This window comes from Hemiscyllium ocellatum, chromosome 46 (genome assembly GCF_020745735.1).
Source record: "Hemiscyllium ocellatum isolate sHemOce1 chromosome 46, sHemOce1.pat.X.cur, whole genome shotgun sequence".
Classification (NCBI taxonomy): Eukaryota; Metazoa; Chordata; class Chondrichthyes; order Orectolobiformes; family Hemiscylliidae; genus Hemiscyllium; species Hemiscyllium ocellatum.
In genome coordinates this window covers 10,033,145-10,057,687 of record NC_083446.1, presented here as the reverse complement: position 1 = coordinate 10,057,687, position 24,543 = coordinate 10,033,145, and the positions used below count along the sequence as shown (strand labels likewise).

Genomic DNA, 24,543 nt, shown 5'->3' with positions numbered 1-24,543 from the left:
CGGGGTGTTGGGGGTGGGGATGGAGTGAGGGGGCGGAGCTAGAGTAAGGGAGGGGTTTTGGTCTAAGGAGGCGGAGCCGGGGTGTTGGGGGTGGGGATGGAGTGAGGGGGCGGAGCTAGAGTAAGGGAGGGGTTTTGGTCTAAGGAGGCGGAGCCGGGGTGTTGGGGGTGGGGATGGAGTGAGGGGGCGGAGCTAGAGTAAGTGAGGGGCTTTGGTCTAAGGAGGCGGAGCTGGGGTGTTGGGGGGCGGGGATGGAGGGAGGGGGCGGAGCTAGAGTAAGTGCGTGGGGTTTTGGTCTAAGGAGGCGGAGCTGGGGTGTTGGGGGCGGGGCAAGATTAAGTGCGTGGGGCTTTGGTCTAAGGAGGCGGAGCTGGGGTGTTGGGGGCGGAGATGGAGGGAGGGGGCGGAGCTAGAGTAAGTGCGTGGGGCTTTGGTCTAAGGAGGCGGAGCTGGGGTTTTGGGGGGCGGGGATGGATTGAGGGGGCGGAGCCAGAGTGTCAGCGAGAAGCGGGGAGTCACCTGTGCGCCTGCGCTGGGAGACGTGGCAGTCACGTGGGACTGTCAGTGAGGCTCGAGCGCCGGGCCTCTCAGTGAGGGGGGGAGAATAAACAGTTACCGTTGAGAAGGTCAGAATCAGTCGGACTTCGAGCCCGCCGTGGTAAGTGTTTCGGTGTCTAGTGTTTTTTTAAAAAAAAATCTCTATAGGTACACAATCTCCAGGGCGGAATAATGAGTTTTAAAGATAACCGGGTTGGAAGACAGCGGTCGGAGCCGCATCCGGTGCAACCAAACCTGGGAGTCCTGATAGAAAGGTGTCTGGTCCAATCAGCGGCCAACCGACGCCTGGATCTGACCAATCGCCAGGAGGAGGCGGGCTGACTGAGCCCCCACTAAGTTAGGTTGAGAGTACATTGCCCCATGGAGTGACCTGGGGCTGCGCCCCCTTTACACAGGCCCAGCCTTGTCATTGTACATCCCACAGCGAACCTCCCTCACCACCTTCGCCCCATAATCATATACAACAAGTCATTTCTAAAATCCCCTCCTATATCCCTCACCCCACTATCTAAACTCTTCTCCCCCACCAAATGCAACTCCATTTCTTGACTCCCCTCGCCCCCTTCCTGCCCCTCGTCCGGCTCCCCTCGCCCCCTTCCTGCCCCTCGTCCGGCTCCCCTCGCCCCCTTCCTGCCCCTCGTCCGGCTCCCCTCGCCCCCTTCCTGCCCCTCGTCCGGCTCCCCTCGCCCCCTTCCTGCCCCTCGTCCGGCTCCCCTCGCCCCCTTCCTGCCCCTCGTCCGGCCCCCCCTCGCCCCCTTCCTGCCCCTCGTCCGGCTCCCCTCGCCCCCTTCCTGCCCCTCGTCCGGCTCCCCTCGCCCCCTTCCTGCCCCTCGTCCGGCTCCCCTCGCCCCCTTCCTGCCCCTCGTCCGGCTCCCCTCGCCCCCTTCCTGCCCCTCGTCCGGCTCCCCTCGCCCCCTTCCTGCCCCTCGTCCGGCTCCCCTCGCCCCCTTCCTGCCCCTCGTCCGGCTCCCCTCGCCCCCTTCCTGCCCCTCGTCCGGCCCCCCCTCGCCCCCTTCCTCCCCGCCGTCCGGCCCCCCCTCGCCCTCTTCCTGCCCCTCGTCCGGCTCCCCTCGCCCCCTTCCTGCCCCTCGTCCGGCTCCCCTCGCCCCCTTCCTCCCCGGCGTCCGGCTCCCCTCGCCCTCTTCCTGCCCCTCGTCCGGCTCCCCTCGCCCCCTTCCTGCCCCTCGTCCGGCTCCCCTCGCCCCCTTCCTCCCCGGCGTCCGGCTCCCCTCGCCCCCTTCCTGCCCCTCGTCCGGCTCCCCTCGCCCCCTTCCTCCCCGGCGTCCGGCTCCCCTCGCCCCCATCCTCCCCGGCGTCCGGCTCCCCTCGCCCCCTTCCTGCCCCTCGTCCGGCTCCCCTCGCCCCCTTCCTGTCCCTCGTCCGGCTCCCCTCGCCCCCTTCCTGCCCCTCGTCCGGCTCCCCTCGCCCCCTTCCTGCCCCTCGTCCGGCTCCCCTCGCCCCCTTCCTCCCCGGCGTCCGGCTCCCCTCGCCCCCTTCCTGCCCCTCGTCCGGCTCCCCTCGCCCCCTTCCTCCCCGGCGTCCGGCTCCCCTCGCCCCCTTCCTCCCCGGCGTCCGGCTCCCCTCGCCCCCATCCTCCCCGGCGTCCGGCTCCCCTCGCCCTCTTCCTGCCCCTCGTCCGGCTCCCCTCGCCCCCTTCCTGCCCCTCGTCCGGCTCCCCTCGCCCCCTTCCTGCCCCTCGTCCGGCTCCCCTCGCCCCCTTCCTGCCCCTCGTCCGGCCCCCCCTCGCCCCCTTCCTGCCCCTCGTCCGGCCCCCCCTCGCCCCCTTCCTGCCCCTCGTCTGGCTCCCCTCGCACTCTTCCTGCCCCTCGTCCGGCCCCCCCTCGCCCCCTTCCTCCCCGCCGTCCGGCCCCCCCTCGCCCCCTTCCTCCCCGCCGTCCGGCTCCCCTCGCCCCCTTCCTCCCCGCCGTCCGGCCCCCCTCGCCCCCTTCCTCCCCGCCGTCCGGCCCCCTTCCTCCCCGCCGTCCGGCCCCCCTCGCCCCCTTCCTCCCCGCCGTCCGGCCCCCCTCGCCCCCTTCCTCCCCGCCGTCCGGCCCCCCTCGCCCCCTTCCTCCCCGCCGTCCGGCCCCCCTCGCCCCCTTCCTCCCCGCCGTCCGGCCCCCCTCGCCCCCTTCCTCCCCGCCGTCCGGCCCCCCTCGCCCCCTTCCTCCCCGCCGTCCGGCCCCCCTCGCCCCCTTCCTCCCCGCCGTCCGGCCCCCCTCGCCCCCTTCCTCCCCGCCGTCCGGCCCCCCTCGCCCGCCGTCCGGCCCCCCTCGCCCCCTTCCTCCCCGCCGTCCGGCCCCCCTCGCCCCCTCCCTCCCCGCCGTCCGGCTCCCTTCCTCCCCGCCGTCTGGCTCCCCTCGCCCCCTTCCTCCCCGCCGTCCGGCTTCCCTCGCCCCCTTCCTCCCCAGCATCCGGCTCCCCTTGCTCCCTGCCGTCCGGCTCCCCTCGCCCCCTTCCTCCCCGCGGTCCGGCCCCCCCTCACCTCCTTCCTCCCCAGCGTCCGGCCCCCCCTCGCCTCCTTCCTCCCCAGCGTCTGGCCCCCCTCGCCCTCTCCCTCCCCACCTTCCGACCCCTCCTCGCCCTCGCCCGGCCCCCCTCGCTCTCTTCCTGCCCCTCGTCCGCCCCCTCCACCCTCTTCCTGCCCGTTGCTCGGCCCCCTCTCCCTCTTCCTGCCCCTCACCCGGCTCGTCTCACCCTCTTTCCCCCCTCCTCCCCCACAGTGGTCAGGTAGTCTGGCGCGCCCTCACCCTGTACAGCTCGTCTCACCCGACTCTTTGCGTCCTCACCCCCCGTCTTTGTGTAGATATTCAGGTGCAGGTTTGTTTCCGTATACTTGAGGGCAATGGTAAACTATCTTCGTTTGATACCCTTGCCCGTAGGGATGTCATGGATTGACTACCTAGATTGTGGGCTTGAGTCACCAGACTCTGTTGTCCTGCCAAGTTGTTAAACCTGTGCACCCTATTGGGTAATCAGGGGGTGAAGTAAAAGGGGCAATTGCATCTGGCGCGAGCAAAGCTGAGAATCGTGCTGACCAGCGGAGTTGTCCACCAGTCAGCAACTGGTGAATGCCTGTTCCCACCTCTAAGTCCTATCTTGGAGAAAGCTCACTGAGCACTCTTGCCTGACCCGTCTTGGCACATGTTCAGCAACACTCAAACTGACTGTGGGTATTGTAATGTTGCTGTTTCTTGGAGCTTGCTGCCATGTTTCCTACAGCCCAACAATTCAAAAGTTCTCCATTGGCTATGGATGGCTTCGGCAGGTTGTGAGTGAGAAAAAAAACTGCAGATGCTGGAATCCAAAATAGATAGGTCAGAGGCTGGAAGCACACAACAAGCATCTCCTGATGCTGTCTGGCTTGCTGTGTTCTTCCAGCCTCCTGCCTGTCTATTTCGGCAGGTTGTAAGGCTGGGGGGCAGTGCCTCTGAAACACGAGCCTGTTCCCTCACTTTGACTCTGCAGTCGTTATGTGTTGGCTGCACAGAATTTGCCACTCCTTACACCAGGGTGAACTTTGCGCTACCTAATTCCCTCAGATCTGCATCATCTACTCTGGTTTCAGTGGGAGGGCGGGGGGGAGGGGAGGCTGATGGAAATGAGTACTTTATGTCTTTCCTGGATAGAAGCAGTGTTTAAGCTGAAGCTTGATGATGATATTGCTGAGAATGCTGGCTCTACTCAAAAAGTCCCTCAGGACAGGAGCTCTCATAATTCAGACTGAGGCTGGACTGTTGGGGAGGCTATACTCTCCTGACAAGGCATTAAAGACTGAGACTCCTGTCTAACTGTTGAGAAGGTTCGCTGGCACAAGGTGCAAAATGTTCTTTCCTCCTGTGAAGCAGTATCCCCGAGGCAGATGAATTCTCTGCGTGGGAACTTCCTGCACGCAAACCATTGTTTGTCAGTGTCATTCCTGAGGTTGCAAAGTGCTTTGGGCATCCTGGGGGCATAGAGGGTGCTACGTAAATGCAAGCTTTTTCTCCTTTATTGGGCTTAAATTGTCATAGGATGAGACTGGCTCCCTTCTGCACATTCAGCCCATCATATGTGTGCTGAAGTCTTGGAAGTTTGTTTGGATCAAATGATCTCCGGTATCTTCAAAAGGTTTGATGACTGGTAGATGCAAGACTGGATTTCTGACTCTCATTTGTCGGCGTTGCGGGCAAATTCAGCCAAATTACAATTTACTGGACCCTGGTCATTAACACTGGGATTGGTGCTTGTTAGAGTTGTGTAATGTTATAGAGCCCTGGAGTCAATTGGTTCAAGCCTATAATTTGTGGGATCAACAGTCAGATTGGCATCTGTACAGATTGAGGGATGTTTGAAAATATTTACGTCAGCTGGGTTAAAGAATAAGAGGTGACTTAGTTGAAACCTAAAAGACCCTACGAGTCTTGACATGGTGCATGTAGACAGGAGCCTCCCCCTTGAGGGACCTTCTGGAGCTGGGTTGCCCATTTGAAGTAGAGATAAGAAGGAATTTTTTTCTGAGGGATGGGAATCTTTCAACTCTTCCTGAAAAGACTGTGGGCAGCAGGAATCTTGGATATTTTTAAGGTAAAGGTAGGTGAAGCAAAGGTGGTGAAAGATTGTCCAGGGCAGCCGCGATTGGAACAACCATGATATTACTGAATGGGAGAACCGACTTGGGCTGTTACCAACGCTGTAAATCGGACGTTTATATTTGCAAAAGGATTGCCATGTTGGGCCCTTTGCATTGAGCTTCGATATCTGTGATCGGGGGGACCATAGTGTGTGGTTAGCAGCTTGTTCCTTCTGGGTAGGCGATTTTGGTCACTAGAACCTACGTTTCAAAGCTACTACTACGGTCAATAATTTTGGCTTTGATAAGTGTATGTTCATGCAAGATTACATAAACCAGGGAAGGGGAAATGAGTGTAAAATTCTCGGGTATGGTCCTGTGTCCTGTTCCCATTTTGATCAGCCTTTGCATTGCCTTCTGTCTTGGAAATACCTCCTGCTGTATTTCCAGATTTAACCTTGCTGCATTTCTGGTACAGGACTGTAGGAACTGACAGGCTTGAGGGGCTGAATGGCCACCTCCTGCTTCTGTGAGTCCTTTCTTTCATTCAGCCTGATCAGGCTTGCACCTTAACTCCATCTTACCCCCCTCTTTTGCTCAGGAACTGTTCAACCGTTGACCTGATGAAAACCTTTCACCCTCCAAATTTAAACTTCTTACCTTGAAGAGAGGGGGGGAAGAGTTCCATGTCTCCACTGCTCTTAGCGTGGGAAAGCACTTCTTAGCATCCCCTCTGAACAACCTGGCTCTCATTTTGTTCTGACGGAGACCTTCAAATCTGTAGATAGTGAGGACCGAAGGAAGATTCTGCTGAAGTATGGGCGTTCTTTGAAGTTTATGCCGTTCTTTGCTTGCTTCATCATAATATGGATTCATCGCGCGTTTCTTTGAGGTAAAGACAGGTGTCAGGCATGGTTGCGTCAAACACCTCCTCCCCCACCCCCCAACTTTTTGATTGTCCAAGCTGCATTGCTTTATCTGACTAGAGACAGGCTTCCTGCTGGAGTGCAGTTGATGGTGCACTATTTAACCTCTGAGACTTCAACCACATCAACTGGTGTAATTTAGATTCAAATACAGCAAACTTTATTTTAACTAGCGCCTTATGAATGGGCAGTCTTGATAAATCATAAAAATGCTAAACCTCAAATGCTACAGCATTTAACGTGTTATCCTGCTCAATTATTATAGCTTTTAAAATTTATTTTCCTTCAGTGTAAATACACTTGTTCAAGCAAATGGCCACATGAATGATCAATAGTTGATTAAATTTTGAGTCAACTTCTCAAATGCAGTGATGTCTGAGTAGCCAGTTGAGAGCGTGAGAGTGATCAGGCTCTCTGCTAAGTTTTATTGAAGGCAATGTTGCATTATTATTTGTGAATTACGTTACAAATAAACTATAACAATGATGTGTATGCCCTCTGCCTTACATTTCTATTACTTAGTGTGTTTTTCTATTAATTACGTGGGCCTCCTTGATTGTCAGGAATGTTTGGTCACTTGACATACTCCTGGTCCCATAGGTGCTGGTTAATAAAAAGTTTGCTGCACTAAAGTTGGAAAAACAAGTCTCAATAATGAGGCCATTACACAATCACCTGTTTTTTATTTGTTTAAAAAAAACTCATCCATTTACCCTTAAAGAAATCTGCTGTTCTCACATGGTCTGGCCCACATGTAGCAGCAATGTGGTTGACTCTCAACCAGCCTTTCCTGTAAGCAGTGCAGCCATGATGAGGTCTGTACACACCGATTGGAAGCTGCTAGAGCAGAAGTTAGAAGGTCCCTTACTATTGACTGCCCTCTGAAATCGTCCAGCAAGCCACTCCATTTAAGGGACAATTAAAAATGAGCAACAGATGTTGACATCGACGGGGACCCCCATGTCCCACGAAAGAATAAATTAAACGTTAGAAGCAGCCCATTGAGTCATCGAGTTGCGAGGGCTGTGTAGTTAAGGCCAAGATGGATAGATTCTTAATCAGTCAAGGAATCTCGGGTTATGGAAAAGATGCAGGAACATGGATGTGAGGAATGTCAGATTAGCCATGATCCGATTGAATGCTGGAACAGGCTCAAGGGGCTGAATGGCCGCCTCCTGTTCCTATCCCTTATGGTCTAAGTTTGTTAAGGCAACAGTGCCACAACGAAGGGATATATATCCAGCCATAATCTGAGCAACAGCATGGGGTGAGGGGCTGAATGGCCACCTCCCTATGTTCTTGCATTTAATGGTATATGATCTGAGAACACATGTGGAAGGTGTTTCTGCCATATCTGTGAATGACAATGTCTCTTGTATTCATTACTAACACTGCAGACAGGACTGAGGAATATTAACCACTTTTCCCAAAGTTTTCTCTTTTGAGTTGAGTGTCGCTGGCTTTACTACCCATCCCTAATGACCTCTGAGCTGGTGGTGGTGAGCTACCTTTTTGAACCACTGCAGTTGTGTTGGTAGGCTCTGAACATCGGAATGGTGGGAGTTCCCACTGTATTAACGGAGCGCCCGGCATCATTCCAGCTCAGGCTGATTTATTGGTTGCGGTGGAACATGCCGGTGATGGTGGTGCTCCTGTGTGTCTGTTGTTCTTATTCTTCCGGGTGGTAGGGGTAGCTGGTTGGAAAATGCTGTTGCAGGAGCTTTGATGAGTAGCTACAGTGCATTTCCCAGAATCGGTGATTGAGAGAGTGAATGATTGTGGCATTGGATGTGGTTCTAGTCAGCAGGCTTCTTTTATGTTGGGAAGTATCAAAGTTCTTGAGCGTTGTTGGAGCTGCACTCATCTAGGCAAGTGGGGATCCACCCCACTCATGACTTGGACAGGCTTTGGGAGTCAGGGTGTAATTTACCTTCAGGAGAATTCCCAGCCTTTGAGCTGCCCTCGTTACCGCAGTATTTATATTAAATTACTGATCAGCGGTCATTTTCACAGTGTTGGTTCCAACCCATTTCAATTACCCACCACCAGATATGTGTGGTAAAAATCAAAATAAACTATCTCAAAGGGCTGCCACATACCAATGCCAATGTCACAGGCTAATCTTTGTGATCCTCCGTGTGGAAAGGGTCCCAGAGGTCTGCGAATTCTGATTTTAAAGACCCAGTAAATTGAGTTTGAGAAGGTATACTGAGGTGGAACAAAATAGAATAGCTGAGAGTGGTCAACCATACAGAAGATTGATTCTGCTGATGACCAAGTTTCACTCAGAAAGAGGGACTTTGAAAGTGAAACCAAAACTCTTTAACACAACTGTAAAGTTGTGTAGCCACCCTCGTTTCCTGTTGGTAAATATCTTCATTTAGTGCTTGTGAAGTTGACAGTGTGTTATTTTGTCAAGACAAGCTTCTGTGGTCTCTATATCCTAGAACTTAGTACAGTACATGAACAGGCCCTGTGGTCCCCTATATCATTGCACCTGCCTCCAAAGCCTGTTTTTCCATTTCTTTCAGCAATTGAGGTGTGTGCTGATCGTCAGGAACGCAGCTCTGCAGCACAGGATTTCAGTTAGATTTGATATGGTTGAATGATAATGCTGCCCCTATCCCTATGTTCATCGATTTTCCCAACCCCTTTCCACCTTCCCATACTCCCTTACCTACACTGTCTCCCAGTCTGGAAGGCCTGGTGTTTAGTATTCATGTATTTCCCTTTGTGGCTTCACTCCTCCCTATCTCTGTAACCTCTTCCAGCTGCTGCAACTTCTCCCATCATTTATGATTCTATTTCTGTAACCTCCAGGCTCTACAACATCATCTGCGCACCCCCCAAAATGAAATCTCTGGAAACTCCAGCCCTGGCAAGCCTCAATATCTCTCCCCTCTATTTCTGATCTCTTGTCCATCCCTGAATTCCATCACTCAACCAGTAGTTCCTGTGCCTTTCAGGTGCCTGGGACCCCAAGTTCTGAAATTCCGTCCCGAAACCTCTCCCTCCCACTGTTTAAAATGTGTCTCATTTGCCCAGCTGGTCAAGCTGTGCTCAACTCCTTGTGTAGCTCAGTACCAAACTTTGTTTCACAGACACTCATGCGGTTCACTGGGGCATTTTACAAGGGTGTAAAGTTCTGTGCAAAGTGATTGGTGTAATATGTTAGTCATCCCTTGCCTAACTTTCAGAATTGCAGTACTGGGTGAAACAAAACCCAGTGACCGAAGTCTATTCTGCAACCCTTGCTGATGTATTCTAATCAACCTGTTCAGTGATGTTATTGTCCGCCCCTCTGGAGCAGGTGTGACTTGAACCTCGGCATCCTGGTTCAAAGGTAGGGACGTTGCCATGCTTCTATAATCTCTCTTCATGCTGCTATGTAGTGAACCAATGATAGGGCGATGGTTGTGTAAAAACTCTTTATCATGTGTTGCCTGGCTACCCAGCCCGTCCTTGAAATGCTAACAATATATTTGGACAAATGGATGAATCAAACTCTGTCCGAGGAAACCACTCCACAGGGTTGATAAAAAGAACTAATTGTGCTCAGAATTTCTAAGCAATGTTGCAGAATACCAAACCTTGATGGACTCTGCTGGTGCTTTGACCAAGTTTCTGCAGCTAGCTTGTTTGTTTTTGAAATAGTTTAATGCACTGTGAACAAAGATGTGCAGGTTAGCTGGAATGGCCACACTAAATTCCCCATCGTGTTCAAGGCTGTATAGGTCAGCTGCGTTAGCCAAGGAGAAGCAGGGTTACTGAGGGTAGGATGATGGGTCTGAATGGGATGCTCTTTAGAGAGTTGGTGTGGACCAGTTGGGCTGAATGGGATTGTAAGGATTAGATGTACAAAAGGGTTAAGTGTAATGTATATTCCAATACGAGGCTTGGGAAGTGGTTTCCAATAAGAATGTGCCTTTGAGACATCCCACAACAATTTGCAGTCAGTTTTTACACTTGTTTATTGTTGCTACATGGGCCAGTGAAACTTTGAGACGAAGTTGTTATTGTGGTGTTGCTGCGGAAGACTTCGATTTCTTGAAGTGTAGATCAAGAGGATACATTCTGGGCACAGAGGAATTTTCAAGTTAAAAAGCATGATGGTGCAGATGCTGGAAATCTCAAGCAAGCACAGAAACTGCTGGAGAAGCTCAAGATGTCCAGCAGTATCTGTGGAGAGAGAAAAACAAGAGTTAATGTTTTAAGTCCGGTATGACTCTTTTCAGAATTGAAGAAGTTATACCGCACGAGAGAGATTAAACTAATTTTATTCACAGATGCTGTGAGACCTGAGAATCTTTCAAAGCCACGTTCCTGTCTCCGTATCCCCATAATGTGGAGATTGAGCCTCCTGGCTTCCATGTGCATGAATCTTTTCAAATTCAGATTGTAGCTGAAAATTTGTTGGGGGTGTGAAATGCTCTGTTCGATTTCTTTTGGCACATCCCTCAGTCCAAAACCCACTTAAGGCACATTCTAGGCCAGTGCTTCCAGCATAGGATGACAGTGGAAACACCACAGGGATGGGCATGTGCCATTATTCTTGACACTTGGATGACCGGATAATGTTTAATTAAAGACGTTATCCTGTCTTCATTAAGACACCGGATAATTGCCTTCTGTTTAAGTAATCAGAATATTCTGGGTGATTGGGTCATAGAGTCATGAAGTATGGAAACAGACCCGTCAGTCCAGCTAGTCCAAGCTGACCGGATTCCCAAGCTAAACTCTTCCCACTATCCCTCCCAACGTTTTCCTATTCCTGGACTTATTCAAATGTCTTTTAAATGTTGTAACTGTACCTGCATGCATCACTTCCTCTGGAAGTTCATTCAGCACACGAGCCACTCTGTTTAAAGTAAAAATTGCCCCATATGTCCTTTTGAAAACTTTCTCACCTCACCTTAAAAATATAGTCCTGAGTTTTGAACTCCCCCACCCTAGGGAAAAGACCCTTGCTGTACACCTTCTCTCTGCCCCTTATGAGTTCATAGCCTTTAGAAGGTCATCCCACAGGGCAACCAGAGTTGCGCACGGCACTCCAGAAGAGACGACCAACGTCCCATACTACCTCATCACGCCGCCCCAACTCCCATTCTCACGGGTCTGAGCAATCAAGGCAACCTGCTAAAGGCTGCCTTAACCACCCTGTCTACGTGTGACGCAAATTTCAAGTGCTGTGCTGTGGGAGCGTGCTGTGCTGCACTGGCCACCCGGCCAGAGTGATTGACTGTGATTGCCAGGAACGATTGCCAGCAGCTTGCTGCTTCAGTCCATTCTGGTGATGTGGAACTTACTGAGCCAGGAAGTCTGCATCCTGCTCTGTGCTGAGTTAATGAACTGTGAACCGTACAGTCAGTCATTGTCGCTGGGCAACAAGAGAGGGAGGAAGGCTTTCACATTCTCGCTCCAATTCATTTTTTTTAACTACTTATTGGAAGGGGTGCATTCAGTTGCACTTGTGTTGGTTGGAGACTGGGGAAACCACACTCGTTTTGCTCGGCTGCTCTGGATGGAGCCAGCTGGTTTGGCACTTAACCGAGAGAAACATCTACTGGTTTGGAGGAAGAATTTCCTTTCGCAACTTCCCAAATCCTGTCTCTCCTGGAATGTCAGAAACGTTGCAACCAGCGCATGCACAGCTCTGCTGGTTCATGGGATACTTGGTCCCAGAAATTGTTTTTGTGAATGTGGGCTGAGGGATAAGTGCTGCACCCTGGGGCGATAGAGAAAATTCAACCTGCCAACCCCCACACACACACACTTGCTATATTTTCTATTGGATCTTTATTAGCTACCCTGAGGGGGCAGATGGGGCCTCAGTTAGACTTATCTGAGGTGTGGCACCTCGAACACTGCAGCACGCCCTCTCACATTCTCTTCCTCCAGCTCTCCGCATGAGAGAAAGGGAGCATTCATTGAGGATGAAGAGCAGCTGCTGAAAGCAACGCTCCATCCCTACATATTGCCTGCTCAGAGGAGAACACTGTACATCCCCCTTGTGGTTTGAGAGGTCAAGTCCCCTCGGAACCCATTTCTTGAGGGGAAAAGCTTACAGAAGAATATCGAATGTACTGGCATGGCAGAGTTTGGAGTTTGTTATGGGCTCACATCTTTTGGAGTGGGACTAGAATCCACATCCTCCTCAGCCAGGGACCAGAGACAATGATATTTTGGGCTGGCATTTGTGCCCATAGATAGTAGGACAAATGTGAGGTAGAGATTTTCAAGCAGGTTATAGACGTGGAGCAGCTCAGAAGCATTGCCAGGCATTGAAAGCTAGTGCTGCTTTTATGTCAAACTACTTTCTAATATGATTAGATTCCCTACAGTGTGGAAACAGGCCCTTCGGCCCAACTAGTCCATGCAGACCCATTCCCCCTAACTAATGTACTTAACTCTACGGGCAATTTAGCATGACCAATTCACCTAACCTGCACATCTTTGGACTGTGGGTGGAAACCCTAAGCAGACACGGAGAATGTGCAAACTCCACACAGACAGTTGCCCGAGGCTGGAGTTGAACCTGGGTCCCTGGCGCTGTGAGGCAGCAGTGCTACCCACTGAGCCACCGTGCTGCCCCTTTTTTTTTAAAAGAGAAAACAAACATATATGCAAAAATACACCCTCAATTTGTTTCAATTCATCTTTGTGTTTTTAAAAAGGGAACTAAGGCAGAATCTAGTCCATTAATGACTGGTGTTGAGCTATATGTCACACACTGTGCAACCGAGGGTGTTAATCTCTCCAGTGGTGTTTTAAGCGCAGCTTGGAATATTTTCAAGGGAATAGAAAGATTTCAGTTTCTCTCCGTTTCTGACTTGGTTTGGCTGCTTACTGGAGTTGCCAGGTTACATTGTCTGTAATTAGGTTGCCTGCATGTTTGTTTGCACTGAAGAGTTGGGAGCAGAATAAAAGAGCCATTGATTTTATTTTTCTGGGAGTGTTTGCGCAGGAGAGCGGGTTGACTAGCTGATGATACAAGAAACATGGTATAGAAATAAGGGGTCTCACATTTCGGGTGGGGATGAGAATTATATTTTTCTGAGGGTCATAACTCTCTTCCCTGGGGAATGATAGGTGGAGGATCATGAAATAATTTTAACACTGTTAGATCAACCTCCCTTGTTAATGAAGAATTTAAAGGCATAAGGAGTGACCAGGAAAGTACAGTACACTGAGGCCACAATCCTACTGAATGGCAGAGCAGTCTTAAGGGATGGGAGTAGCTGCTTCAGCTCCCTCATTTGTAAAGGAATGTCTCTGGGGAAGAATAGGGCTTTGGGTGCCAGGAACAAAATAAAGGCCAGTTGAATAAGAGAGATAAGGAGCCCAAAACTTCACCAAAGAGCTGAGATTTAACCGAGGAAGTGGAAGGGTTTGGGAAGAGAATCCCAGGGCAAAGAGACTGGAGGCACAGACTGAACAGGCACAAACAACTTGTTTTTAATGTAATAAACTGTGCCATGGTGCTGTGCAGGAGTTCCAAAATGTGACTGAGTTACACAAGTGTATGCTCAGGCAGATGAAGCTCAGACGCTGCAGTTTTTGAGGAGGGTCTGAAAGGTGGGGAAGAGAGGTCTTTGAAGCAACTGAGTAGCTGAAGGTATGCCTTCCAAAAGTGAGTGGTGAAAGTCAGGCATGAATAAGAAACCAGAATTGGAGGAGCACAGACTTCGAGGAAGGGCTGGAGCACAATATCGAGATAGGGAGCAACTCACCCATTGCTGCACACCCCTGCCTTTGCCCCATGTCCTGTAACTACTTTCTCTTCACATTCTCCCCATGTCTGCACGGGTTTCCTCCCACAGTCCAAACATGTGCAGGTTTGGGTGAATTGGCCAGGCTAAATTGCCCAAAGTGTTAGGTGCAGAGGGAAATGGGTCTGGGTGGGTGACTCATCAGAGGTTCGGTGTGGACTGGTTGGGCTGAAGGGCCTGTTTTCACACTGTAGGGAATCTGATCTAATTGTTCAATTCCCCGTTGAATGCTTTGCTGAAATCTGCCTCCACCACACTCTTGGGCAGTGCATTCCAGATCCCAACCACTTGCTGTGTGAAAAAGTTTCTGTTTATATTGCCATCGCTTGTTTTGTCCCAACTTCTGCCATGTATCTGACTCTGCTGAGAATCTAGGTGCTCCCTCTCCAATTCCTTTTCATCCTTCTAAATACATGGTGCCCAGAAATAGACACACTACTCCAGCTGAACCAGAACCAGTGTTTCATGCGGGTTTGTTGCAACATCCTTGTTTTGGTGCTTTATGCCCCTATACACAAGTCCCAGGATGCGTATGCTTCAGTAACCGAACCTGCTGTACCACCTTCAATGGTGTGTGCATGAAAAAGTCCCTCTATTCCCAAAACTCCTATAGAACTTCACCCTGTATTTTATATTGCCTTTTGGTCTTCCTCCTAAAGTGAATCACTCTGTAAGTCTCTGCACAAAACTTTGACCACTTCATTTGTCAGTGTGTAGTTTTAGTGCAGGGTAAGACATAGACAGATGTAAACTTTCCGTTCCAGTATCAACCTTGTAATTTTGTTGCCCCTTGTCTGGTCCTTTTTATGTCTGTTTCATAAAATAGATATGAAAAATGCTCACAGAAACTTCAGTCCATTTAAGATTTAATGCAAGTTTAACATAATGCCTCAGCTTTTCAATTCTGTCTGTGTCGAACTGAACTCATCGTACTTACAAAGTCCTGTATTAAAAGCACAGTCTATGTCTTTGCTTTTATTGATGTAGAAATCTGTGTCCACATCTCTCTGCCCCTCTCGCTATTGATTATTCAAGGACCTAATGACCACATTATTCTTCCCAATAAAGTTAGATTTATTTTGGTACTTTGATGCCGTTTGGCTAGCTTTTTCAGCATTATCTTCAGTATTCACTGTTAATCTCTGTAGCTGTAGCATTGCATTCCTTGCTCTCCTCCATTACCCCAGTGCACTTTGTATGGTATGATCTGCGTATGCTGCACCCAAAATGGGTCTGGGTGGGTTGCTGTTTGGAGGCTTGGTGTGGACTGACTGGACTGAAGGGCCTGTTCCCACACTGTAGGGAATCTAATCGAATCAAAACCAACTTTTCACTGTACCTAGGTATGTTGCAATAAATCAAATCAACGTAGACTCCCTTCCTTTCAACCCCCAGTAACAAGGAGGAACTTAATTGAAATGGACTGTGTGTGTCAAAAGTTGGGTTTACTCTGCAGGCGATCCTGACAAATGCACTCACCTCTCACATCTCTCTGCACTTTGCCCCTCAGCCAAACCTTTGAAAGCAAGCCTTCTATCTGCTCCCTTTTCCTTACTATTTGTTCTCTCCACACCGATGAAACGTCTTGTGGGATTTTCTGCAGCAGGAGTTCTGCCTCGATTACATATCAACATATGAGCGTATGAATTAGAAGCAGGAACGCGTCACTCTTAAACCTGCTGTTCCATTCTGAAATAACTCCACTGAGGCTGGGATCCTGTTACCAAGTGCCCCTTTATTTCCATGTGCAAAGTCCTTGACACTGGTCCAGTTCCTGCAGAGGTGGCTCGGTGTCAGAGTGGCTGACACTTTGTGTTTAAAATCAGCCCTTCACTTTTTTTTAAAATTAACTTATTTTTCCTCATCAACCTGCTCAGACAAACTGAGATAATCCCGCTCCCACTCCGCCAAGGACATGCAAATCCTGGGCCGACTCTACGCCAAATCCAAACCACCCGATGCCTGGAGGAAGAATGCCTCATCTTCCCACCTTGGGACCGTCCAAACACACAACATCAATGTGGGTTTCAGCAGTTTCCTCATCCCTTATTTCCAGACCCAACCCTCCAACTCAGCACTGCCTTCTTGAACTGTCCTACCTGTCCATCTTCCTTCCAACCTATCCACTGCACCCTCCTCTCCAACCTATCACCAGCACCCCTCACCTTCATCTCTACCTATCACCTTCCAAGCTACCTTCCCTCTCCAAGCACCAACCCCCCCTTTTCCATTTATCTCCTAGCCCTCTTGGACCCCACCCCACATGCCTGACAAAGAGCTGATTCCCAAAGCACTGACTCTGCTGCTCCTCGGATGCTGCCTGATGTGCTGTGCTTTTCCAGCGCCACACTTTTTGACTCTGTTATTCCACTCCTCTGGAACAGGTGGAATTTGAAGTCAGGCCTGTTAGTTCAGGGGTAGGGACTCTACCTCAACACCACAAGAGGGCCCCAGTCCTCTCTTTTTATTATGAAACAACACACAGTTTACAAAAAACAGTTCACATTAACAGCTGTATGCAGAGAAACAGCAGTGTTCCACGGAAGAGGAATGGCAAAGCCAAGCCCCAAACTCTACTGTTCAACCTGTTTTCAGGGAAACGAGGAACCTCAAATCCCAGTTTCTATCATTCCAAAACAGTAACATTAGTAGGTGTAAGACAGTCCAATTACATAAAAAAAACAGTGCATGCAATACCGGCCCCCAGCAACCCACCTGTCCCTCCCACCTTCCGGCCACTCTAAGGTAGCTCGCCCCTTTGCCCCTTCCGGCTCCCTGTCCTCTTTTTATCTGTCAGCCAGGGCTCACTGATTGGGGCTGTTAATGTGGTCCCGCCAGGGAACTCTCAGGCTGCTGAGTCGTTACAGTTACTACAATTCAATTTGACTACACCACACTGGGGCTTAATCCCCATCATCTCTCCTCTTCTCTCGACCCTCATTTATCAAGGACTGTGTTTCAATTCAATTTCAGTTCCACTTTGCAGAATTCTACTCGCGTTCAGGCCCCAGCTGGTGGCTTGCTGTCTGAATGCTTCGTCTGGATGCTGTCTCACAGACATCTCTGTCCTCTACCTGCTGCACTGTTCCAGTGAGGCTCCATGTAAGGTTGAGGAACAGCACCTCACCTTCCAGTTAGACATTTTATAATCTTTCAGACTCCACTTCAGTTCAACAATTTCAGACCATCGTCTCTGCAAACCTCTCTCCCTCAAGTATATTTTCTTGCCCCTTCACCATTCCCATTGGCTTTGTAAGATGAACTATTCAATCTGTCCTGTCTCTCACCTGTATCTCTGGCCTTGCTGTTTCTCTCTAACCTTCTCCTACATCTTTAGCTATCCCCGTTACAGGTGAGAGGTTATTGAGATGTAATGTTAACTCTGTTTCTCTCCCTGCAGCTGCTGCCTGATCTGAATATGATCAGTATTTAGTGTTGCTGTTACAAAAATGTAAGTTAGCCAGAGAGCTGTAGCTGCTGCCTAACCTGCTGAGTATTTCCAGTATTTTGCATGAAGTTGTTAGCCAGAGATGAGAGTGGCGGCGGGCTGCTCAGGCCGATGTTCTTTTTACTTGGTCTGGCCTTGGGCAGAGAAATGGGACATGGAGTTTAATCCAGGCACGTGTGAGGTGCTGCAGTTTGGGCGATCAACTGTCAAGGAAAAGTATAGAATTAATGACAGGACCCTGAACAGCATCGATGTCAAGCTTCAAGCCCATAGCTCCCTGAAAGTGCCCGTGCAAGTAGGTAGGGTGGTAAAGAAGGTATTTGGCATGCTGGTCTTTATTGTTGAGGAATTGAATCAGAACGTCATGTTACAGCTTTATGAACCCTTCGTTCGGCCACACTTAGAGTATTGTGTTCACTTCTGGTTGCCACATTACAGGAAGAATGTGGAGGCTCTGGAGAGGATTCCCAGGATGCTGCTTGGATTCGAGGATATGAACTATAAAAAGAGGCTGGGAAAACTCAGGTTGTTTTCTCTGGAATGGTGGAGACTGAGGGGAGACTTGATAGAAGTCTCTAAAGTTAAGTTGTGTCGATAGGGCTAGAATACCCATTTCAAGTGAGAGGGGAAAGGGTTCAAAGGAGATGTGAGGGGCAAGTTTATTTTTAGAGTGGGAGGTGTCTAGAATGTGCTGCTGGGGTGGTGGTGATGGGGGCAGGTACAATAGGGGTGTTTAAGGAACTTTTTAGATAAACATGTGAATATGCAAGGAAGGAGGCATATGGACCAAGGGCAGGCAGGGGGGATTAGTTTAATTTGGCATCGTGGTTAGCAAGATATTATGGGCCAAAGGGCCAGTTCCTGTGCTGTACTGTTCAGTGTAGATGTGACTCCAGACCCACGACGTTGCATTCCTCTGAAACAGCCTGAGCAAGCTACTCGGTTCACAGGTATGTAGGGATGGGCAGCAAATGTTACCCTTGTCAGCATTGCCCATCACCCAGTTGAGAATGCTTTTTGAGTCGTGCTCATTATTGCGCCATGTTGTATTCTCTGTTGCTGTAAACCGTATTAACATGATTTCTTCTGCAAATGTTAAAAAACATGCTTCCCCTGTTCCTAAGTTTGAATCTGTGGTGTGACCCCAGCCCCGCTCCTTCATTTGTCACCCTCCACCTGCCAAGGAATGCTTGCTTCACGGCCTGTTGTCTGCCTCGCTCTCACTGTCCATTGTCCCACCGATCTCCTGATTCCAGGTACAGTGACCCTGGTCCTGCTGTGAATCTCATTCCGATTTAAGTAACAGAGGCATGCCAGGGTGAGTCAGGAGTTCAGGCAGTAGTGGGGGCGGGTGGAGCTCACTCTGTCGTCACAGACTTTACTGAAAGACAGTTGGAATGGGGATTTCCATGACAGAATGCTCCGACTGGTGAAAGAAAGTGAAACCAAGACAGGATGCAATCTGATGGGTGGTGGGGAATAATCGGAGATGTGAGGAATGATCGGAAAAGCTGGAGTTCTTTTTCCTTCGAGCAGTGACCGTCGAAAGGGGACCTGACAGAGGTGTGTGAGATTATGAGGAGATTAGTTAGGAAGGCACTGTTTCCATTATTAAACGAGTTATAGCCAGGGTACGTCCATTTGAGGTAAGTAGTGATGGATGACAAGAACTTGGTTAGGGTCTGGAACTCACTATCTGAAAGTGGTTGAGTCAGAAACTCTCAAAATCTAAGCAGTGTTTTGGTATTCACTTGCTTTGTCATAGACTCCAGGGCTACAGGAGAAAGTGAGGACTTTTGTTTTGCTGGAGGTTGGTAGGGTGGAAGGTGAGGACCAGGGTGGGGGTTCTGTCCTTAGTGTGATCATGTCTTCCCGTTTCCCCCTCAGTCGAAGCAAAATGTTCAGAGACGCAGTGATAGTTTTACCTCCATCATCTTTATTCCGGGCCCTGGAGGGAGAGAGAACGATCGCCCATGTACACAGGAACATAACTTCATAGTCTTCTCTCAAACAGCAGTTTCTCAATGAATTATATAATCATTTTACCGGGAGGAACATCCAGATAAGGCAACATATTGATTGGGTGACCATTACAATTAGCGAGTGTCAGTGGTAGAGATTAAGCCATCTGCTGTTACACAATGAATAACTGACTTCACATAATGAATACTTTTCATCTTTTTAACTGACATTGCATACTGAACGCTACCTCATCTTGTTAAATGGCTCTACATAATAACTGCTTTTCCACCGTGTTAACCCATCACCCTTCACTCCAGTACCCCACTGTTAACTGTAAGTTCTTACCCAATCTGAGTCACGCTCAGCTGAGCCTCTTGTTTCACAAAACTCAAAACTTAACTCTTTCCCCCACCTGCTCATACCCTACACACATTCTCAATTAGATGCAACAGAGAATGCTGGAGAAACTCGGCATCTGTGGAGCGAGGAACGGAGTCAAGGTGTCAGGTTCAGTACCATTCCCCTTCTGAACTGAAGTTCATTTAAGTTCACTGAACTCGCGGTAGCTTGAAGGTAGAACTCTTTGGCTATGGCGGGTGTCACAACCCAGGCTGGCTCCTGTCCACCGACTTCCCTAAGGAGGTCATCAGGTGGCGGATGAGCCCAGAGTCTAACCTAACCCTAACCTCATTACAAGGCACAAGTCTCGCTTTGTATCCAGCAAGACCTATTCCCCTGCTCTGTCCCCATAGTCCCTAAGTGCAATTTAGTTCCAGCACCATCCAGATCCCTTTTGAAGTCATTCATTGTCTCTGCTTCCACCACCCTCGCCCGCAGCGGGCTCCAGGTCCCTATCATTGCCGTGATGATTAGATGTTCTTCCTTGCAGTTTCTCCCCCCTGCCCTGCAAGCTAACTCGAGCCTTCAGTCTCACTGTACCATCAGCCAATGGGGCCAGCATCTCTTTCCTGACCTTCTCCAAACCTATCACCATGGAAGCCCCCTTGGGCAAATCTCCCCGTCCAACCCCTTTGTGATCTGCAGTGTGATCTGCCTTAAAGGGAAGTGGAGACCGATTTGGTAGGAATCGGCGCTAGGATGGTCAGCCTCTGTGGAACATAGAGAATGGGTGGGGAATAACTGGATAGCTTTGTTAGAACCAGCCCCAACAGAAGCTAAACGACTCCCTGCTCACATAAGATCGGACGATGCAGGCTGCAACTGCATGTATGTGGGTTTAGAGCTTCCAGCAATCAAACCAGTATAGAAGCGAGAGCTTGAGGGCTCTTATGATGCAGCGGGGTAACGTCCCTCCCTCTGAGTCAGGAGCCTCAGCTTCGAGTCCCACCTATTCCAGAAGTGTGTAATAACATCTCTGAACAGGTCGATGAGAAAATATGTAGTCATAGAGTCATCGAAGTATACAGCACGGAAACAGACCCTTTGGTCCATACCGACCAGATATCCCAAATCAATCCAGTCCCACCTGCCAGCACCCGGCCCATATCCCTCCAAACCCTTCCTATTCATGTACCCATCCAAATGCCTTTTGAATGTTGCAATTGTACCAGCCTCCACCACTCCCTCTGGCAGCTCATTCCATACACATACCATCCTCTGTGTGACAAAGTTGCCCCTTAGGTCTCTTTTATATCTTTCCCCCCTCACTCTAAGCCCTCTAGTCTTGGACCTCCCCACCCCAGGGAAAAGACTTTGACCATTTATCTTATCCATGCCCGTCATGATTTTGTAAACCTCTATAAGGTCACCCCTCAGCCTCTGACGCTGCAGGGAAAACAGCCCCAGCCTGTTCAGCCTCTCCCTACAGCTCAAATCCTCCAACCCTGGCAACATCCTTGTAAATCTTTCCTGAACCCTTTCAAGTTTCACAACATTTTTCCAATAGGAGGGAGACCAGAATTGCACACACTATTCCAGCAGTGGCCTAACCAATGTCCTGTACAGCCACAACATGACCACACAACTCCTGTACTCAATACTCTGACCAATAAAGGAAAGTATACCAAACGCTGCCTTCACTATCCTATCTACCTGCGACTGCATTTTCTTAGTTGAGCTGAATAGTTTTTTTGTTCACCTGAACTTAACTTTGAGGTCCTTAACAATTGATGATGCGCGAGTTAAAATATTTCTGTTAGTGGGGGGGTGGGGAGTAGTTCCTTGCTGTATATTCGGGGAGATAAGCCAGCCCTGCAGTTCCTCCAGCATTGCTGAGGGTCAAGTGCTGGCAGCTCACTGAGTTCATGATGTCTTTCTCTCTCTCTCTCTCTCTCTCTCTCACTCTCTCTCTGTTTCTATTAATCAGTGTCATTGTTTGCTGAAGAGCTGGCATCTAAGAGTATTAGTATTGGAAGAAATGGCCTGGTCCTGATCCATAAGTGGCTTCCATGTCCAACAATGTTTGGATTTAAAAATTCTCAGCCTTGGTTTCCAATACTGCCATAGATTTGTCCCCCATGAACACTAAACTTTTTCAGCGCTACTGTGCTTTGAAATGTTCTTCCATTCTGCCATCTTGACCATCCGTGATTTCCATTGGTGCCCAGCTTCCGAAGCTTTAGAACTACCTCCCTGCTTCCTTTAAAGAGCTTAAACCTCTTTGGTCTCCTGTTATACCACTCTACGGAGTGCTGGGCATGGATGGTCTCACCATCTTAGAGGCGCTGTATAAGTGCAGGTTATTGTTGTGCACTCTGACTCTGGTTTGTTTCCAGGCAGGGGTTATGAGTCTCGATGAATACGCGACGACGCCACGGTCCCTCCAGTACTGAGCAGGGAGTCTACCTCGGGCCAGCACAGACGCAAGTCCTCACTTCCAAATCCCTCCCTTCGGTCCCGGTTGCTTCTGGCCCAGTGCCCCCGTTTCAGGAAGAGATCATGTCGTGCCGCGACCGCACGCAGGAGTTTGTTGCTGCTTGCAAGTCCATGCAGAGCAGGCAGGTGAGTGTATGTAGCCCCCTGTGGAAGCAGATGGAGTGACAGAGGATCTCTGCAGCCCTTGGGGCTGCTCTGTGCTTATCTTTGTAGCGAATGTTTTATCCCGTGCATGTGCTCACTTCCTCTCCCATCAATAAAACAGACGGTCGCATTATTAACCTGTTGTTTATGGGATCTTTCTGTGCACAACTGAGCTGCCATGTTGTCCACATTCCATCACTGACGTACTCTATGGAGGGGGGTGGGGGGGGGGGAGGAAAAAAAGCGTTTTGTTGGCTCTGGAGGAACTTAAGCCTGTCTGGGATTGTCACAGGTGCCGTGCGAGTGCACACCTTTAATCTTTATGCCCGCCATTTGGTTCACCCGTGTCTGATCTTTGTCTTTGCAGAATGGGCTGCAGGTTAACAAACCTCTCCTGAATGCTGTGCGCCAGCGGAGTGAGTTCACCACCATGGCAAAGTGAGTGCACACTGGCGATCAAACCAGGCACATGGCTGGCCCGCGCCACTTCCACTTGGTTTGACGATTTATTATTGTGACACAGAGCTCGATGCGGTGAAAAGCTGCTGTTTTGCGTGCGGTGCGGACTGCTCATGCCATACAAAGTGCATTAGGATAATAGAACAGAGTGAGGGTTGTAAAGTTACGGCTACAGAGGAGGTTCACCAAGGTGAATTAAAACGAAGAGGTCCGTTCAGAAGTCTAATAACGGCAGGGAAGAAGCTGTTCTTGAATCTGTTGGTACGTGTGTTTCAGCTTTTGTATCTCCTGTGTGACAGGAGAAGTTATAACCCCCTGGGGTGGGAGGAATCTTCAGTGTTGGCTGCCTTCCCCAAGCAGTACAAAATATAGGTGGAGTCAGTGGATGGAAGGTTGGTTTGCGTGTGGTGGCAACTCTCTGTAGTTTCTTACAGTCCTGGACAGAGCAGTTGCCAGACCAACCCGTGATGCTTCCAAATGGAATGCTTTCTAAGGTGCACCTCAGAGTTTTGACAGATCTGCCAAATTTCCATGGCCCCCTGAGGAAGTGCTTCACAGGGAGATCAAGAACCGTGGCTAACTCCCTCCGTTCCAAGCCAGCACAGCACTGATTGGCAATTAGAGCTGAGATTTTCTTATCTGTTGTAGGGCGAGCGAGGATGTGAAGACCACCTTTGCTGAATTGCCTCCATTGCAACCATGAGCTGATAAAGGTGCTGGTTACCTTGGCAATGGCTCGTGGTGCTCCGTGCCTTGTCTGTTCATTGACGGTGATGCGATTCAGAAAAGATGGTCAGCTTTGTTCTGGGGGCCTGGGACATTGGGGGAGTGTTGAGCAGCACATGCTCCCTGTTTACTGGCTTGCTGTTGACTGATGTGAGGGACACCTGTGATAACTGTGACAAAGCCACCACATGAGACAGGTCTCTAGCATGCTGTGAAAAAGGATTCGGCCAAGTCAGGAGCATGAGTGTGCCCTTTGGGCTATATTGGCTGTACTCTGTATCTAACCCCGTGCTGTCCCTGTCCTGGGGAGTGTTTGATGGGGGACAGTGCAGAGGAAGCTTTACTCTTTATCTAACCCCGTGCTGTCCCTGTCCTGGGGAGTGTTTGATGAGGGACAGTGTAGAGGGAGCTTTACTCTTTATCTAACCCCGTGCTGTCCCTGTCCTGGGGAGTGTTTGATGAGGGACAGTGTAGAGGGAGCTTTACTCTTTATCTAACCCCGTGCTGTCCCTTTCCTGGGGAGTGTTTGATGGGGGGGACAGTGTAGAGGGAGCTTTACTCTTTATCTAACCCCGTGCTGTCCCTGTCCTGGGGAGTGTTTGATGGGGGACAGTGTAGAGGCAGCTTTACTCTTTATCTAACCCTGTGCTGTCCCTGTCCTGGGGAGTGTTTGATGGGGGGGACAGTGTAGAGGGAGCTTTACTCTTTATCTAACCCCGTGCTGTCCCTGTCCTGGGGAGTGTTTGATGGGGGTACAGTGTAGAGGGAGCTTTACTCTGTATCTAACCCCGTGCTGTCCCTGTCCTGGGGAGTGTTTGATGGGGGGACAGTGTAGAGGGAGCTTTACTCTTTATCTAACCCCGTGCTGTCCCTTTCCTGGGGAGTGTTTGATGGGGGGGACAGTGTAGAGGCAGCTTTACTCTTTATCTAACCCTGTGCTGTCCCTGTCCTGGGGAGTGTTTGATGAGGGACAGTGTAGAGGGAGCTTTACTCTATCTAACCCCGTGCTGCCCCTGTCTGACCGTGTTGAGAAGGCTCTGCTTTCTGTTCACTTTCGATTTGAAAGTGAAGCTCCCTTTACTCTTAGTCTAAAAGCATAGAGGGAGCGACACTCTCTCTCCAACCCTGTGCCATCCCTGGAGTGTTTGATAGACACAGTGATTTTCA

The 24,543-nt window shown here is 50.1% G+C and overlaps 2 protein-coding genes and 1 pseudogene across 2 annotated transcripts in view; 1 reads left to right on the top strand and 2 right to left on the bottom strand.

Moving 5' to 3' along the window:
- Positions 1-540: 540 nt before the first annotated feature.
- Positions 541-24,543, top strand: part of stx5a (syntaxin 5A) — a 45,196-nt gene continuing 21,193 nt past the window's right edge. Inside the window, exons 1-3 of the mRNA XM_060855458.1 lie at positions 541-658; positions 21,948-22,173; positions 22,559-22,629. Coding sequence (XP_060711441.1) covers positions 21,967-22,173; positions 22,559-22,629 — 278 coding nt within the window. The 5' untranslated portion in view covers positions 541-658; positions 21,948-21,966. The remainder of the gene's footprint in view (positions 659-21,947; positions 22,174-22,558; positions 22,630-24,543) is intronic.
- Positions 993-2,969, bottom strand: LOC132836194 (uncharacterized). Its single transcript, XM_060855522.1, has one exon. It carries the CDS (start codon positions 2,967-2,969, stop codon positions 993-995), a length of 1,977 nt encoding a protein of 658 aa, XP_060711505.1.
- LOC132836370 (small nucleolar RNA U3) lies at positions 11,908-12,096 on the bottom strand (annotated as a pseudogene).

Bases quoted from the DNA above. Each gene is read 5' to 3' on its own strand.
- LOC132836194 (XM_060855522.1), bottom strand. From the start codon at position 2,969: ATGCTGGGGAGGAAGGGGGCGAGGGAAGCCGGACGGCGGGGAGGAAGG.